We start from the raw sequence: 16,406 nt of genomic DNA on the forward strand, positions 1-16,406 counted from the left end.
TGGAATACACAGAAGGCCAGCATTTATGGACTGCAATTCTATTGCAGGAAGTAGTTGAATGCTGCCTGGCTTAAATTTTTATGCATCATTTTATGCACTTCATTTTTATACATTTTTCTTCACTCTCTAAACGCACGCCATTTATCGGATGCATTTAAAAAGTCTGGTAAATAAAATGAATATCATAGGAAGCCCAAGTAGTCAATTTTCAAGCATAGCAGAGTGACAAATCTTTATGTGCAATACTTTTATTTGGCACCTCTTGCACAGTTTGCACATATGGTGAGATCTTATAGTGGCTGTAAAGTGATAATAGCTTCCCATGAAAAAACTTATTTATTATTTAAATTTATAAAATTCTTAATATTACAAATTTATGGTTTCCCAATTTTCTTTAGTTCAAAAAAATGCAAAAATTCGAATCTGTGTAGAGATTTGCACTTAATAAATGTAAGTGACGACGATATCAAGTATCCATATAAGTGCCAACTTCGCACTGCTATCGGCAGCGACATCAAGCTATTTGTTCTGAAACTGAAAGGTAAGAAACTAAATTTTATCAAGCCAATGTATGCTATCAAAGTCCAAAGTGTAGCTTGTATCTGATATTCCCTTATTGCTAAGACAGAATGACAAGCAGAAGTGTAACTTTAACATTCGGGGCACCAATACAAAACTTGTAATGTGGCCCATAAGCATTTATAATATTGTACCATTGTGTAGCAGATCCATGCCTTCCTATTTAACAATGCTATTGTCATTTCAATATAGAGCACCGCTATTGAGTAAAATATAGTCCTGGATCAGTCTATTTGACTACATTCTGTATATAATTGTAGCCATACTATGAGAAATAATATGAAGTACAGATCCAGAATTTTCTAAATTAAATTTTGCAGCATGCTATGCCGTTAATGTAGCATGCCTTTACTGTTTTGCTATATTGCTAGTATGTCTGTTTTAGCCTAAAGATGAGTAGGCGAAGCTGTGTTAACCATCCAATTTTTTGCTACATTTGTGGTAAATATTAGAGATAAGCGAGCACACTCGTCCGAGCTTGATGCTTGTTCAAGCATTAGGGTGCTCAAGATGCTCGTTACTCGAGTCAATTCCATTTCCTTCCCTGCATGTTTAGCACCATTTTCTAGCCAATAGACATGCAGGGAAGGCATTACCACTTCCTCCTGTGACGTGCCAGCCCTATCCCACCCCCCTGCAGTAAGTGGCTGGCGAGATCAAGTGACTGCCGAGTATTTAAAGCGGTCCCGCCCGTGGCTCGCCTCAGACACACACTGGGAGAGTATAGTGCTGCTGCTTATTCGGGGATAGTGTAGGATCCTGTCTTCAAGAGCCCCAATGGTCCTTCTTAGGGCCACATCTAACCGTGTGCATTACTGTTGTGGCTGGCTGGGAGCAGTTTTGCACAATTTTTTTTTCCATCTCGGGCTGTGCAGGCCATTACAGCTATAGCATTTTCAGTCTGCAGTCTATCATACAGAGTATAGGAAAAAAACTGCTGCTGAGATAGGGAAAGTGGTAGTGGTAGTTCCTGTCTTCAAGAACTGCAACGGTCCTTCTTAGGGCTACATCTGACTGTGTGCATTTTACTGGGTGAATGCTGGGAGTTGTAGTGCTTCAGTATTACGCAGCTAGGACTGTTTGCAGCCTTCCGTAATTATTTTTTCTGTCTGGAGTTTGCATTACCATACCGCTCTCAGCGTGAAAGTGTATGCAAATAATTCCATAATTATTTACACCGGTCTGTGTCTGCAGTGTATTAGACGCACAGCGTAGGGCCAACACAGCCACTTTTAGAGGGAAAGTGATATACACTATACAGCCTGTATCCTCTGTTAAAAAAAACAAAAGCTCCTTCGTTGGACTACATCTGACCGTGTGTATTTTACTGGGTAGCTGCTGGGAGTTGTAGTGCTTCAGTATTATGCAGCTAGGCCTGTTTGCAGCCTTCCGTAATTTTTTTTTTCTGGCTGGAGTTTGCGTTAAAATACCGCTCTCAGCACGAAAGTGTACGCAAATAATTTCATACTTATTTATACCGTTCTCTGTCTGTAGTACATTAGACGCAGAGCGTTGGGGCCACAGCCACTTCTAGAGGGAAAGTGATATACACTATACAGCCTGTATCCTCTATCCAAAAAAAACAAAAGCTCCTTTGCTGGGCTACATCTGACCGTGTGCATTTTACTGGTTGGCTGCTGGGAGTTGTAGTGCTTCCATTATAGTATTACGCAGCTAGGCCTGTTTGCAGCCTTCCGTAATATTTTTTTCTGGCTGGAGTTTGTGTTAAAATACCGCTCTCAGCGTGAAAGTGTATGCAAATAATTCCATACTTATTTATACTGTTCTCTGTCTGGAGTAAATTAGACGCACAGCGTAGGGCCAGAGGCACTTCTAGAGGGAAAGTGATATACACTATACAGCCTGTATCCTCTGTCCAAAAAAAAAATAAAGCTCCTTCTTAGGGCAACATCTGAACGTGTGCATTTTACTGGGTGGCTGCTGGGAGTTGTAGTGCCTCTATTATATTATTACGCAGCTAGGCCTGCTTGCAGCCTTCCGTAATTTTTTTTTTCTTGCTGGAGTTTGCGTTAAAATACCGCTCAGCGTGAAAGTGCACGCAAATAATTCCATACTTATTTATACCGTTCTCTGTCTGCAGTGAATTAGACAGCGGTCTCACCGCTAAACAGTACTGTAATATTACTGGGGCCACTGCAAAGTATTTCAGCTCAGCCGCTGTGCAGAGCGTCTCACAATACCATTTCTGTTTTTGGGGTTGAGATCGCCGCAGTTACTAGCACTATCCACTGGCTTTACAGTCTTCTCCCACTCCACACAGCCTCTATAATCTACAAGTCTCTGCAAGCAGTAAATTACCCCTAGGTATCAGCGCAAGACAGTGGGTTACTTTTTTCCTGGTCACAGCATAAAGCCTCTGCTATCTACATGTCTCTGTGTGCGGTGAATTAAGGCTCAGTTGTCAGTGCTGTACAGTGGGGTAATTTATTTGGCCCCTGCTCTATTCGTAATCCGCCATGATGAGGAGTAGGGGTAAGGGTCAAGGACGTGGACGCGGACGTCCAAGTGAGGGTGTGGGCACAGGCCGAGTTCCTGGTCCAGGTGAATCACAGCTGACTGCTGCAGGATTAGGAGAGAGGCAAGTTTCTGGGGTCCCCAGCTTCATATCACAATTTATGGGTCCACGTGGCAGACCTTTATTACAAACAGAGCAGTGTGAGCAGGTCATGTCGTGGATGGCAGAAAATGCATCCAGCAATGCATCTGCCACCCAGTCTTCTACGCAGTCCACTACTCCCGGCCTAGGGACTGCAACTCTGAATCCTCTGGCTGCTGCTCCTCCTTCCTCCCAGCCTCCTCACTCCATGAAAATGACATATTCTGATGAGTAGGGAGACTCCCAGGAACTGTTCTCGGATCCCTGCCATGAGTGGGAAAAAATGGTTCCTCTCCCACCTGAGGAGTTTGTCGTGACTGATGCCCAACCTTTGAAAAGTTCCCGGGGTCCGGGTGATGAGGCTGGGGACTTCCAGCAACTGTCTCAAGAGCTTTCATTGGGTGAGGAGGATGATGATGATGGGACACAGTTGTCTATCAGTAAGGTAGTAGTAAGGGCAGTAAGTCCGAGGGAGGAACGCACAGAGGATTCAGAGGAAGAGCAGCTGGACGATGAAGTGACTGACCCCACCTGGTTAGCTAAGCCTACTGAGAACAGGGCTTCAGAGTGGGAGGCAAGTGCAGCAGTAGGACAGGTTGAAAGAGGCAGTGGGGTGGCCAGGGTTAGAGGCAGGGCCACAGCGAAGAATCTCCCAACTGTTTCCCAAAGCACCCCCTCGTGCCAAGCCTCCGTGCAGAGGGCTAGGCGTTCAAAGGTGTGGATATTTTTCAGTGAGAGCGCGGACGACCGACGAACAGTGGTGTGCAACCTGTGTTGCACCAAGATTAGCCAGGGAGTGACCACTACCAGCCTCACCACCACCAGCATGCACAGGCATATGATGGCCAAGCACCCCACAAGGTGGGATGAAGGCCGATCACCGCCTCCGGTCACACCACTGCCTCTTCCCCTGTGCCCCAACCTGCCACTCAGATCCAAACCCCCTCTCAGGACACAGGCATGAGCGCCTCCTGGCCTGCACCCACACCCTCACCTCCACTGTCCTCGACCCCATCCAGCAATGTTTCAGCTGTCGCTAGCACAAGCGTTGGAGCGAAAGTGCAAATAGGCCACCACGCACCCACACGCACAAGCTTTAAACATGCACATTGCCAAATTAATCAGCCTGGAGATGCTGCCGTACAGGCTTGTGGAAACGGAGGCTTTCCAGAAACATGATGGCAGCAGCGGTTCCGCGCTACTCGGTCCCCAGTCGCCACTATTTTTCCCGGTGTGCCATCCCAGCCTACACCAGCACGTCTCCCGCAACATAAATCGTGCCCTCACCAATGCGGTTACTGGGAAGGTCCACTTAACCACAGACACGTGGACAAGTACTGGCGGGCAGGGCCACTATATCTCCCTGACGGCACATTGGGTGAATTTGGTGGAGGCTGTGACCGAGTCAGAGCCTGGAACTGCTCACGTCCTACCCACACCCAGAATAGCGGGTCCTACCTCGGTGCTGGTATCTGCGAAGGTCTATGCAACCTCCTCTAAACCCTCCCCCTCTTCCTCCTCCTACGCAACCTCTACCTCTCAATTAAGAAGTGTGAGCAGCACATCGACAGCAGTCGGTGTGGCGTGGCGCGGCAACACAGCGGTGGGCAAGCGTCAGCAGGCCATGCTGAAACTACTCAGCTTAGGGGACAAGAGACACACGGCCCCCGAACTGTTGCAGGGTCTGACAGAGCAGACCGACCTCTGGCTTTCGCCGCTGAGCCTCCAACCGGGCATGGTCGTGTTTGACAAAGGCCGTAACCTGGTGATGGCTCTGCAGCTCGGCAGCCTCACACACGTGCCATGCCTGGCCCACGTCTTCAATCTGGTGGTTCAGCGGTTTCTGAAAAACCACCCGCACTTGTCTGACCTGCTCGGCAAGGTGCGCTGCGTTTGCACACATTTCCGCAAGTCCCCCACGGATGCTGCCACCCTGAGGACCCTGCAACATCGGTTTCAGCTGCCAGAGCACCGACTGCTGTGCAATGTGCCCACACGCTGGAATTCTACGCTGCACATGTTGGCCAGGCTCTATGAGCAGCGTAGAGCAATAGTGGAATACCAACTCCAACAGGGGCGGCGTAGTAGTAGTCAGCCTCCCCAATTCTTTACTGAGGAGTGGGCCTGTATGGCAGACATCTGCCAGGTCCTCGGAAACTTTGAGGAGTCTATCCAGATGGTGAGTGGCGATGTGGCAATCATTAGCGTTAACATCCTGCTGCTATGCCTGCTGAGAAGCTCCCTGCAAGGCATAAAGGCCAACGCTTTGTGGTTGAAACAGGAGACGGGGGATGACAGTATGTCGCTTGATAGCCAGACCACCCTTATGTCTATATCTCAGCGCGTTTTGGAGGAGGAGGAGGAAGGGGAGGAGCAGGAGGAGGAGGAGGGGGAAGAGACAGCTGGGCACACTGCAGAGGGTACCCACGCTGCTTGCCTCCCATCTGTTCAGCGTGTATTGGCTGTGGAGGAGGAGAAGAAGGAGGAGGATCCTGAAAGTCATCTTCCTAGTGAGGACAGCCATGTCTTGCGTACTGGTACCTTGGCACACATGGCTGACTTCATTTTAGGCTGCCTTTCTCGTGACCCTCACGTTAGACGCATTCTGGCCAACACGGATTACTGGGTGTACACCCTTCTCGACCCACGGTACAAGGAGAACCTTTCCACTCTCATTCCTGAAGAGGAAAGGGGTACAAGAGTGATGCAATACCACAGGGCCCTGGTGGAAAAAGTGATGCTAAACTTCCCATCTGACAGCGCTAGCAGCAGAAGGCGCAGTTCCAAGGGCCAAGTAGCAGGGGAGGCGCGGAGATAACGCAGCATGTACAGCGCAGGCAGGGGAACACTCTCCAAGGCCTTTGCCAGATTTATGGCTCCCCAGCAAGACTGTGTCACCACTCCCCTGTCAAGGCTAAGTCAGAGGGAGCACTGTAAAAAGAAGGTGAGGGAGTACGTAGCCGATCATACCACCGGCGTACGTGATGCCTCTGCTCTAACAACTATTGGGTGTCAAAGCTGGACACGTGGCACGAACTTGTGCTGTATGTCCTGGAGGTGCTGGTTTGCCCTGCCGCTAGCGTTTTGTCAGAGAGGGTGTTTAGTGCAGCTGGGGGAATCATAACGGATAAGCGTACCCGCCTGTCAACTGCCAGTGCCAACATGCTTACACTCATAAAGATAAATGAAGCCTGGATTTCCCCAGACTTCTCTTCTCCACCGGCGGAAAGCAGCGGTACCTAAAGATTCTTTTCGCTGCAACCGGATAAATAAGCATTCTCTATCACCGGAAAAAAAGGGGGAATTAGCTTTGTCAATCACTATCTGATATTAGTCCTCCACCTACTCCTCCTGAAACAACATGTCATCACGCTGAACTGCCAATTTTTCTGCAGCCCAAAAGGCTCCATTAAAAATTTTTTTACAATTTTTCAAAGTTTCAAAAGTGTTGATACTTTACCAGAAACCAATTTTTTTCACTGGGCTGCCTCCAGGCTCTGTTGCAAATTAAGGCACAGCAAGCTGTATCTTTAAGAAATATTTCTGGGTTTCACCTGCCCTCTCGGTTGATACATTTTTCACAAGTACACTTGTACTCTTGGTACACTAATTTTTCTGGCCCTCGCCTATACTGTTATCTAACTAATTTTTCCAGACTTCACCTACACTAATGGTACACCAATGTTTCAGGGGTTCGCATATACTCTTGCTACAGAAATGTTACAGGGGTCTGCCTATACTTGTGCTACAGAAATGTTACAGGGGTCTGCCTATATTCTGCTACAGAAATGTTACAGGGGTCTGGTTATACTTCTACTACAGAAATGGTACTGGGGTCTGCCTATACTGCTGCTACAGAAATGTTACAGGGGTCTGCCAATACTGCTGCTACAGAAATGTTACAGGGGTCTGCCTATACTGCTGCTACAGAAATGTTACAGGGGTCTGCCTATACTGCTGCTACAAAGATGTTACAGGGGTCTGCCTATACTGCTGCTTCAGAAATGTTACAGGGGTCTGCCTATACTTCTGCTACAGAAATGTTACAGGGGTCTGCCTATACTTCTACTACACAAATGGTACTGGGGTCTGCCTATACTGCTGCTACAGAAATGTTACAGGGGTCTGCCTATACTTCTACTACAGAAATGGTACTGGGGTCTGCCTATACTGCTGCTACAGAAATGTTACAGGGGTCTGCCTATACTTCTACTACAGAAATGGTACTGGGGTCTGCCTATACTTCTACTACAAAAATGGTACTGGGGTGTGTCTATACTGCTGCTACAGAAATGTTACAGGGCTCTGCCTATACTTCTGCTACAGAAATGTTACAGGGGTCTGCCTATACTTCTACTACACAAATGGTACTGGGGTCTGCCTATACTGCTGCTACAGAAATGTTACAGGGGTCTGCCTATACTGCTGCTACAGAAATGGTACTGGGGTGTGCCTATACTGCTGCTACAGAAATGTTACAGGGCTCTGCCTATACTTCTGCTACAGAAATGTTACAGGGGTCTGCCTATACTTCTACTACACAAATGGTACTGGGGTCTGACTGTACTGCTGCTACAGAGATGTTACAGTGGTCTGCCTCTACTGCTGCTGCAGAAATGTTACAGGGGTCTGCCTATACTGCTGCTACAGAAATGTCACAGGGGTCTGCCTATACTGCTGCTACAGAAATGTTACAGGGGTCTGCCTGTACTTTTACAACAGAAATGTCACTGGGGTCTGCCTATACTTCTACTACAGAAATGTTACCTGGGTCTGCCTATACTGCTCCTACAGAAATGCTACAGGGGTCTGCCTATACGTCTGCTGCAGAAATGTTACAGGGGTCTGCCTATACTTCTACTACAGAAATAGTGCTGGGGTCTGCCTATACTGCTGCTACAGTAACGTTACAGGGGTCAGCCTATACTGCTGCTACAGAAATGTTACAGGGGTCTGCCTGTACTTTTACAACAGAAATGTTACTGGGGTCTGCCTATACTTCTGCTACAGAAATGTTTCAGGGGTCTGCCTATACTTGTGCTACAGAAATGTTACAGGGGCTCTGCCTATACTTCTGCTACGGAAATGTTACTGGGGTCTGCTTATACCTTTACTACTGGAATGTTACAGGGGTCTGTCTGTACTATGGGTGCACAAAGTCTTACCAACGCGGTGTTTTACCTATCTGGCCCAAAAACACTGACTGACTAGGACATGAATTGTGGGCCGAGGCCAACATGTATTTTCTCTCGCGTTACCACAGTTATCCGCGCCACTGGTTTGGGCCAAACAAGAGGAGCGATACTGCAGAAATGAGACGTTCATAGCTGCACTAGCATCGGAGTCCGCTCTATGCCCGCGATTGCTGAGGGTTTGTGCAGAGGCCTATGTCCTCACCACAGTGAAAGTCTGCCATGTTTGGGCACTCTGATTTCTTTATGGTTCATGTCATGGGTTGCCTAGGACCCACCTATGCTGTGGGTGCACACAGACTTCCCATCACGGTGTTTTACCTATCTGGGCCAAAAACACTGACTGACCAAGGCATGAATTGTGGGCCGAGGCCAACATGTATTTTCTCTCGTGCTATCACAGTTATGCGCGGCACTGGTTTGGGCCAGACAAGAGGAGCGATACTGCAGAAATGAGACGTTCATAGCTGCACTAGCATCGGAGTCTGCTCTATGCCCCCGATTGCTGAGGGTTTGTGCAGAGGCCTATGTCTTTGGCGCAGTGAAAGTCTGCCATGTTTGGGCATCTGATTACTTTGTGGTTCATGTCTTGGGTTGCCTAGGACCCACCTATGCTGTGGGTGCACACAGACTTCCCATCGCGGTGTTTTACCTGTCTGGCACAAATACACTGACTGACTTGGGTAGAGTGCAGAGTGCAGATGGCTTTCCCCTTGCGTTGTCGATGAGGTATACGGCACCCAAATAGAATGAGTAGTGTGTGGACACATGAATTCCCCATTGCTATGTCTCTCACGGCACCTTGGCCCACACAAGGTGTTTGCTGGGACCAAGCCTGACCCAGGGCCCGCTCACATACTTCCCACACAGACTACAGCGGGTCCTGGTCATGGTTTCTTGGCCTTGTAATGCCACCTCCTCCTCCAGCTTGGGGTCATGGGATCAGCACTGGGCAACATGCATTTTCTGTTGTGTTACCACAGTTATCTGAGACACTAGTTTGGGCCAAACAAGAGGAGCATTACTGCATTCATGAGACAGTCACAGTTGTACTAGCATCGTAGTCTGCTCTATGCCCGCGATTTCTAAGGGTGTGGGCAGAGGCCTATGTCCTCAGCGCAGTGAAAGTCTGCCATGTTTGGGCACTGTGCTTTCTTCATGTTTAATGTCTTTGGGTTCTTTGTTGGACCCGCCTATGCTGTGGGTGCACACAGACTTCCCATCACAGTGTTTTACCTGTCTGGCACAAAGTCACTGACTGACTTGGGAAGGGTGCAGATGGCTTTCCCCTTTGCATTGTCGATGAGGTATCCGGCACCCAAACAGAATGAGTAGTGTGTGGACACATGGATTCCCCATTGCTATGTCACTCGCAGCACCTTGGGCCACACAAGGTGTTTGCTGGGACCGAGCCTGACCCAGGGCCCACTCACATACTTCCCACACAGAGTCTTGCTATATTGTGGAGATGTGTAGAAGTGCTGGGCTGGCACCTGAGTCCCCTTTATGCCCATGTTTGCGGCTCCTGGCAATTTTGCGACGGAGGTGCCATGGGATTGGAATGATGATCGTAAGTCAATTTATCATCGATTCTCAACAGCATTGTGGGCTATCGCCCCCACCTTTCAAAGAGGGTTGCTGCCTGGCCCTGCCAACCCTCTGCAGTGTGTGCCTCTGGTTCCTCCTCATCACAGACGCACTTAGAAATAGACATGAGGGTGGTGTAGCTATGAAGCGAGCGTGTGGCATGAGGGCAGCTGAAGGCTGCGCAGGGAAACCTTTGTGTGCGCTGTGAACGCAGGGTCGTGCGGGGGGGGGGGGGGTTGGGCAGCATGTAACATATGGAGAAGAGGCAGCAGTGTGACCCGCAGGCAGTGATTGTGCTTGGTTGCAGGTAGTGTGGTGCTTAGCTAAGGTGTGCCTTGCTAATGAGGGTTTGTCCGAAGTTAAAATTGTTAGGGGGGGGGGGGGGCAGACTGTTGCCCCTATTGTGGCTTAATAGTGGGACCTGGGAGCCTAAGATGCAGCCCTGCATGCTGCCCCTGCCCTTCCCTATCCGTTTCTGTGGTGTTTCCATGACTTTCGGATGTTTTCCAGAGTTTCACAAGTGAAGACCTATGCGGAGCATCGGTCATATACAAAAATGCTCGAGTCCCCCATTCAATGGGGTTTGTTACTCAAAACAAGCTCTCGAGCATTGCGAAAAGTTTGAGTTGAGCAACAAGCACCCGAGCATTTTGGTGCTCGCTCATCTCTAGTAAATATGTAGTGAACTGGACTGGCACTACAGAATAGATGTATTTTATTTGCAAGATAAGAGCAACTGTTCTAACTACCAGTTCGTTTACCAAAGGGTAGTTATGCTGGACTTCATTTAATAAGAAAAGAGAGTCAGGATAGGAACTAAGGATGTAAGGTTGTTTAGGCAGTTCCCCATTGTAAATACCGTAAGAGCTGAGCTCTGACAAGCCCCCTCCGGAGAGAGGGAAAAAAAAAGGAGGGGGCTTCTTCCGTCTCATTTCATATTGCCCAGATAGAAATTGATAACAGTGTTAGAAGACAGAAGTCAAGGGGGAGTATGGAGTGAGGCAGTGAGTAGTTCAGTTGAAGGAGAGGGATGAGGTGAGATGGACAGGGAGGAAACTGACAGTCATGAAGAACCCAGCTTCTCCTTCCTCTCTGTCCTGCTGTAATTAGAGATGGTGTTATGTAAAATTTAGAGCAATCTTGTGTGCAGCAGCTAATAAATTACACAGAAGCTGAGAAGCTGCTTGCTTTCCCAAACCCAAGTCCATTCAAGCCAGCGTTGCTTTCTATCGGACAGAAAGACAGACTCAAAGCTTCAGACAAGCAGTAGAGAATCTTCATAGGAATTTTGTGAGTACTGAAGGAAACCTGAGCACAGTGTTTCATGGTGGGAAATTTAATGTTAATTGGAAGAAAGGGGTATTTTCTCATCAGTTCTCTCTCTATATATAGCTCCTCCTTTAGCTCAGATGCACCTGAGCTAAGGGGGAAGGTTTGTTTATCTGCGCTTAAACTGTGTATATGCAAGGTGTATATTTGCTGGTGCCTGAAAGTAAATAGTGTGCTTGTCATTTGCTTAAATACATGGGTACATCTTATTTAGCTACCAAGCGCTTTTAATCCAGGCACTGGCGTCACGATCACCTAATTCCATTTGTCATCCAGATCCTGGTGTATACCTTCAATGGTGTGCGAGATTACAAAGAGCGTGCGGCATGCATTGCCACTGTGACATGGCTCCTCAGCCACATGTTAGAAACCACTCAGCAAGTGCAGGCCTCTTTCCGCTTGTCACACGTTGCAAAAATACCACATGTGTTCAGTGCAAAAAACAGACAGAGAGTGAAGATTCCTTACAAATATTATTTTAGATGTAAAGTTGGAGATAAAGACATAAGATGGTCACCTCACATCTGCTGCACCATGTTCTACTCTGACCTCAGACACAGTGGCTCAATGGCAATGGCAAGAGGAAGGCAATGCCGTTTGCTGTGCCTATGACATGAACAGAAATAGCAGTCATTACTTGGACTGCTATTTCTCGATTTTCAAATAAGAACAAGTAAAAAATTGTTTCTCCTGATTGTGAGCAATTATTACAAAGTGACCCAGTGGCCATCCAGAGTTGAGCATGCTGTTGACAGATACAATGTGTTACATGTATCACTAGTTGATCCAATGTCAGTGTACCTTCCACCACTTCACGTTAAGCTGGGCATGATGAAAACCTGTTGTTGCTATGGATCATAATGGAAATGGTTTCCTGTATCGGGAGGACAAGTTAGGAAAAGCCAAAACTAAAAGCAGGAATTTTGTTTTTGTCCTGAAATCCACAAATTAATGCATTATGACACATTCAGATCTAAATTGAACACGCTTGAACTCTCTGTTTGGGATGCATATGTGCAAGTTGTGCAAAACTTTATTGGCAACCATCGGGCTGACAACCATGCTGAACTTGTAAGCAACACATTAGTTTTTACATTAGTGTATCAGCAACTCGGCTGCCAAATGTCGCTCAAAGTTCATTTCTTACATTCTCATCTGGATTTGTTGGGTGACGTGAGTGATGAACATGGCGAAAGATTCCACCAGGATATTGCCACCATGGAAAAACAATATCAAGGCCATTTCAACCCCAACATGATGGGCGACTACACCTGGCTTCTGCAGTGGTCAACAACAAACACTCACAAGCACAAAAGCAAGTACCTAAAGTACTTTTGGACTATGTATGTGCATTGTGTAAAGACTCAAGTAAACTTTTTATTTACATGTTTGTTAACGCGAACAAGTTTTGTAATCTCTCACAGTTTTGAAGGACAATTTAGTTACGTATTGTGGCTGTATAATCAACATAAAATCAGTTCCTCGCATCTGTATGAATAGCCAATGATACCGTGTATAACTTTAGAATCTGACGTCCGAGGCACAATCCGACCACAACATTGGACTTTACACACTCGGTTTAGTATAATACACATGAAATACCTCAAGTAGCAGTCAATTTCTTTTTCTGTGATCCAGTGATATTGCTCAAAATTCATTCAAATGAATAAAATTGAGCAATAATTATCTGTGTAAATGCAAAAAAAAATCATTTACTATTCGTTCACTTCTCTTTATCACTGACTTTCAGTAAGCATTAAAAACATTGCTGGATCGTGGGATTCTGGCTGAGTATAAATGCTCCCCGCTCAGCACTTTACATAGAACTGTGCCTGTCCAAATGCTCTGCATGAGCGCTAATGACCTTGGTGGTGACGTTGGCGCTCGTGCAGTTGTTGAAGATTATATAAACTGATCCTAACCTTCTCTTTTCTATGCTAGAATGGCACAATAAAAAAGTTGTCCAAACTGAGCCAGTTTTGGTCAGATTAGGCAACTGTTGAATGTATATGAGGGCGTCACAACTTTCTACTACAAATGACATCGGGGAGGAAAAAAATGATCAACCACAATAAATTTCAGTGCACAATCCTTTTGTTCTTCCTGGAGATAAGCTGCCAGCTGAGCAGTCTGGCTGTGGCTTTTTCCACTTTCCCTGTATAAAGGACGTTAATACTCATGCACCATGCAGAAGGAGACCTTTGGATGTCATGTATCTGGGTAACACGTTGGGATGTGGTTTATTTATGCTAGGGTGCAACAGGGATCTGTGTAGGTGACAGCTGCCATGGAGTGGGGATGCCCTTATCAGGGCGAGTGTCCCACAGATAGGAGTTTAACAGCAGACAGACCAGGGATACCGTTTTCCTGACCTCTTGCCTCTTTATTATGAGATGCCATCCTAATATACTGTCATATGGCAACTCCATGGTATAACAGTATTTGTGTAACAGAACTCTACTGGCTGTCTTGTCATCATAACTTTGGTTGTGAGGTTTTACAGTACAAACTGTAAGTTACACTGGTCTGCATATGATGTTTTTTTTTTGTGCTGACCTAACTGTACTGATCCTATACAATTTGAAGGTGCTGATTCCAAATATGATGCCAGAAATGATGCATCAGGTTAAAATTTTTTACAAATGAGAAATATTTGTTTACACATACCTCAGTATCATGTTGCATATTAGCATGTAAGACATACCCATATGTATGACGAGATGGTACGTTAGTGTCAGAATGTGTAGCAATGAACTTACAACTATTAAAAAAATAGTATTTGGTATCTAGTCTAATCAATCAAACGTTATTGTTACAGTACTAGTAGTGTGCACAGGTACGCACGGCCCGGAGCTCCCTGACCCTCACCCACGCCAATGTCCCATCCTGGAGATAGCCGCAAAGGTAGACAGGTCCAGGTCGCCAACACTGACCCTACGCTGCCTAGTGGCAGGACAGGAAGGAACCGCCGTACTTATGCAGATGACAACTTACTAGTATGGACAGGTTAGGCTGATAGAATAAACCAACACAACAGGAAGACCCCAGAACACAGGCAGAGCTGGATCGAGACAAGGTAACTTTCACTGGAGCAGGACCGAAGTCAGACACACAGGGAATGGAACCAATAACTGGCAACTGCTATCAGCAGCTGCCAGACTATATTCAGGAGTCTCCCCCCCTTGGGTGGAGACCAATCAGGCTAGCTGACTGGAGCTCCCAGCCAGCCACTAGAACTCACAGAGGTAGAGAGTGCACGCCTCTAATAGCAGGCACGCACGCGCACGGATGCGCGCTCCTCACACTGCGCCAGCACACCGGTGCACGGTGCTGTCACTTGCCAACCCGAATGTGGGCGCAACACCATCCCAGAACGCTGCAGCGAACTGCACCACTGCCACCCGTGGTCCGTGACCGGCCTCATGGTAACAGTTATTGAATGGTGTAAAGTGAAAAGTGTCACATAGCATTTACCGCTGGTTTCTTCTTTGCATAATGATGATCTCGTGTAGAAACTCAATGCAGTCCATGACTTAAATCTGCAGGCTTCTACTTTGTAGGACTATTTATATTGTCCAGTTTCTTGCACTCCCTCCTCGCACCTTCTTTCACAAGTAATGTCTGTTGAATTAATTGGATGTTAACTGTCTATTGACGTAATTATATTGCAATAAGATTAATGTATAATACCTCATTTATTCATATGCTGGAATCATGAAAGATAACAATATTATTTATCAGTTCTAGCTCTGTTTATGTAATGTTGTTTGAAGGGATCCATCATGGATATCTCTTTTAGTCAATCTTCAGATTCTAGCTCATGTATTTAATATGTCAATCATATAGATATGTGATATGTGTTTAATAGACACATGATGAACAGTAGACCTAGTTGGAATAAACAAATGTGATATTTGAATTCAGCACATATAAATCTACAAAGATCAAATATTATCATGCAGTCAGCAAATTTGATGTAGAGTCAACAGTTTGCGTCATCTGCGCCTCACAGTATAAAATCCTCAAGCACGTCTTCATGTAGTAAAAAATACTGTAGCAAAAATTTTTTGACTGTGATGAAGAGACATCTATCTGCTGGTTTGACAGGCAGAGTATCAGTAAGAAAGCCCCTGCTAAGATCCCCACAAGAAAAAAAAAAAAAAAGATTTGCTTGGCCGAGCAGCACCTCCAGCAAACTACTGATGGACTGATGAATCTAAATTTGACATCTTTGATACATCATGCAGAGTTTTTGTACATCATTGAGTAGGTGAGAGGATGGTTCCTGAGTGTGTGACACCAACTGTCAAACATGGAGGAGGATGTGCGATGGTCTGGGCCTCTCTTGTTGGATCCAGAGTTGGCAACTCACACAGGGTGACTGGCACACTGGACAAAAAAGCTAACACAGCCTTTTGATATGCCGTGCAATACCCTCTGGTGTGCACCTAGTTGGTCAGAGGTTCACATTAAAACAAGACAGTGATCCAAAACATACTTCTAGGTTATGTCAGAACTATGTAAGATGACAAGAAGAAGCCAATAGCTTCAAAAATGGAATGGCCTGCGCAGTCTCCAGACAAACCCCACTGAGCTTGTTTGGGATGAACTGGACAATAAGGTGAAATCAAAGCAACCTACAAGTACAGCACATTTGTGCGAACCTCTGAAACAATGTTGGGAAGAATTTTCTAAACAATACCTGAATTGTAGAAAGAATGCTTGATTGTGTAAAGCTGTTGCATCAACTAGAGGTAGCTACTTTGAAGAGTCAAAAATCTAGATTTAATTTGGTGAAATATAGTTAATTTATTATTTTTATTAATCTTATTCATTCCCAATGTACTGCAGCAGAAGATTTGAGCCCTAAAATGTGGAAAAAGGAGGGGAAAAGAATGATAAAACATCGGATTCAGCAGGTCAGCTACTTTCAGCCCATAAACTTAGTTTATAGGGCTAAAACTAGTTGACAGATTCCCTTTAATTTGTTTATTTGCTCTATGCTTTCATTTCAAAGTACCGTATATACCGGCGTATAAGGCGACGGGGCGTATAAGACGACCCCCCAACTGTCACCTTATACGCCGGTATTCAGTGGAGAA

The 16,406-nt window shown here is 46.1% G+C and overlaps 1 protein-coding gene across 3 annotated transcripts in view; it reads left to right on the forward strand.

The window, feature by feature from the left end:
- Positions 1-16,406, forward strand: part of LOC136577858 (interleukin-18 receptor 1-like) — a 71,967-nt gene that overhangs the window by 28,567 nt on the left and 26,994 nt on the right. For all 3 annotated transcript variants that reach the window (XM_066577783.1, XM_066577780.1, XM_066577790.1), the window contains one exon: positions 399-541. In XM_066577783.1, the coding sequence (XP_066433880.1) occupies positions 399-541 (143 nt within the window). The remainder of the gene's footprint in view (positions 1-398; positions 542-16,406) is intronic.

Source organism: Eleutherodactylus coqui, chromosome 1 (genome assembly GCF_035609145.1).
Source record: "Eleutherodactylus coqui strain aEleCoq1 chromosome 1, aEleCoq1.hap1, whole genome shotgun sequence".
Taxonomy (NCBI): Eukaryota; Metazoa; Chordata; class Amphibia; order Anura; family Eleutherodactylidae; genus Eleutherodactylus; species Eleutherodactylus coqui.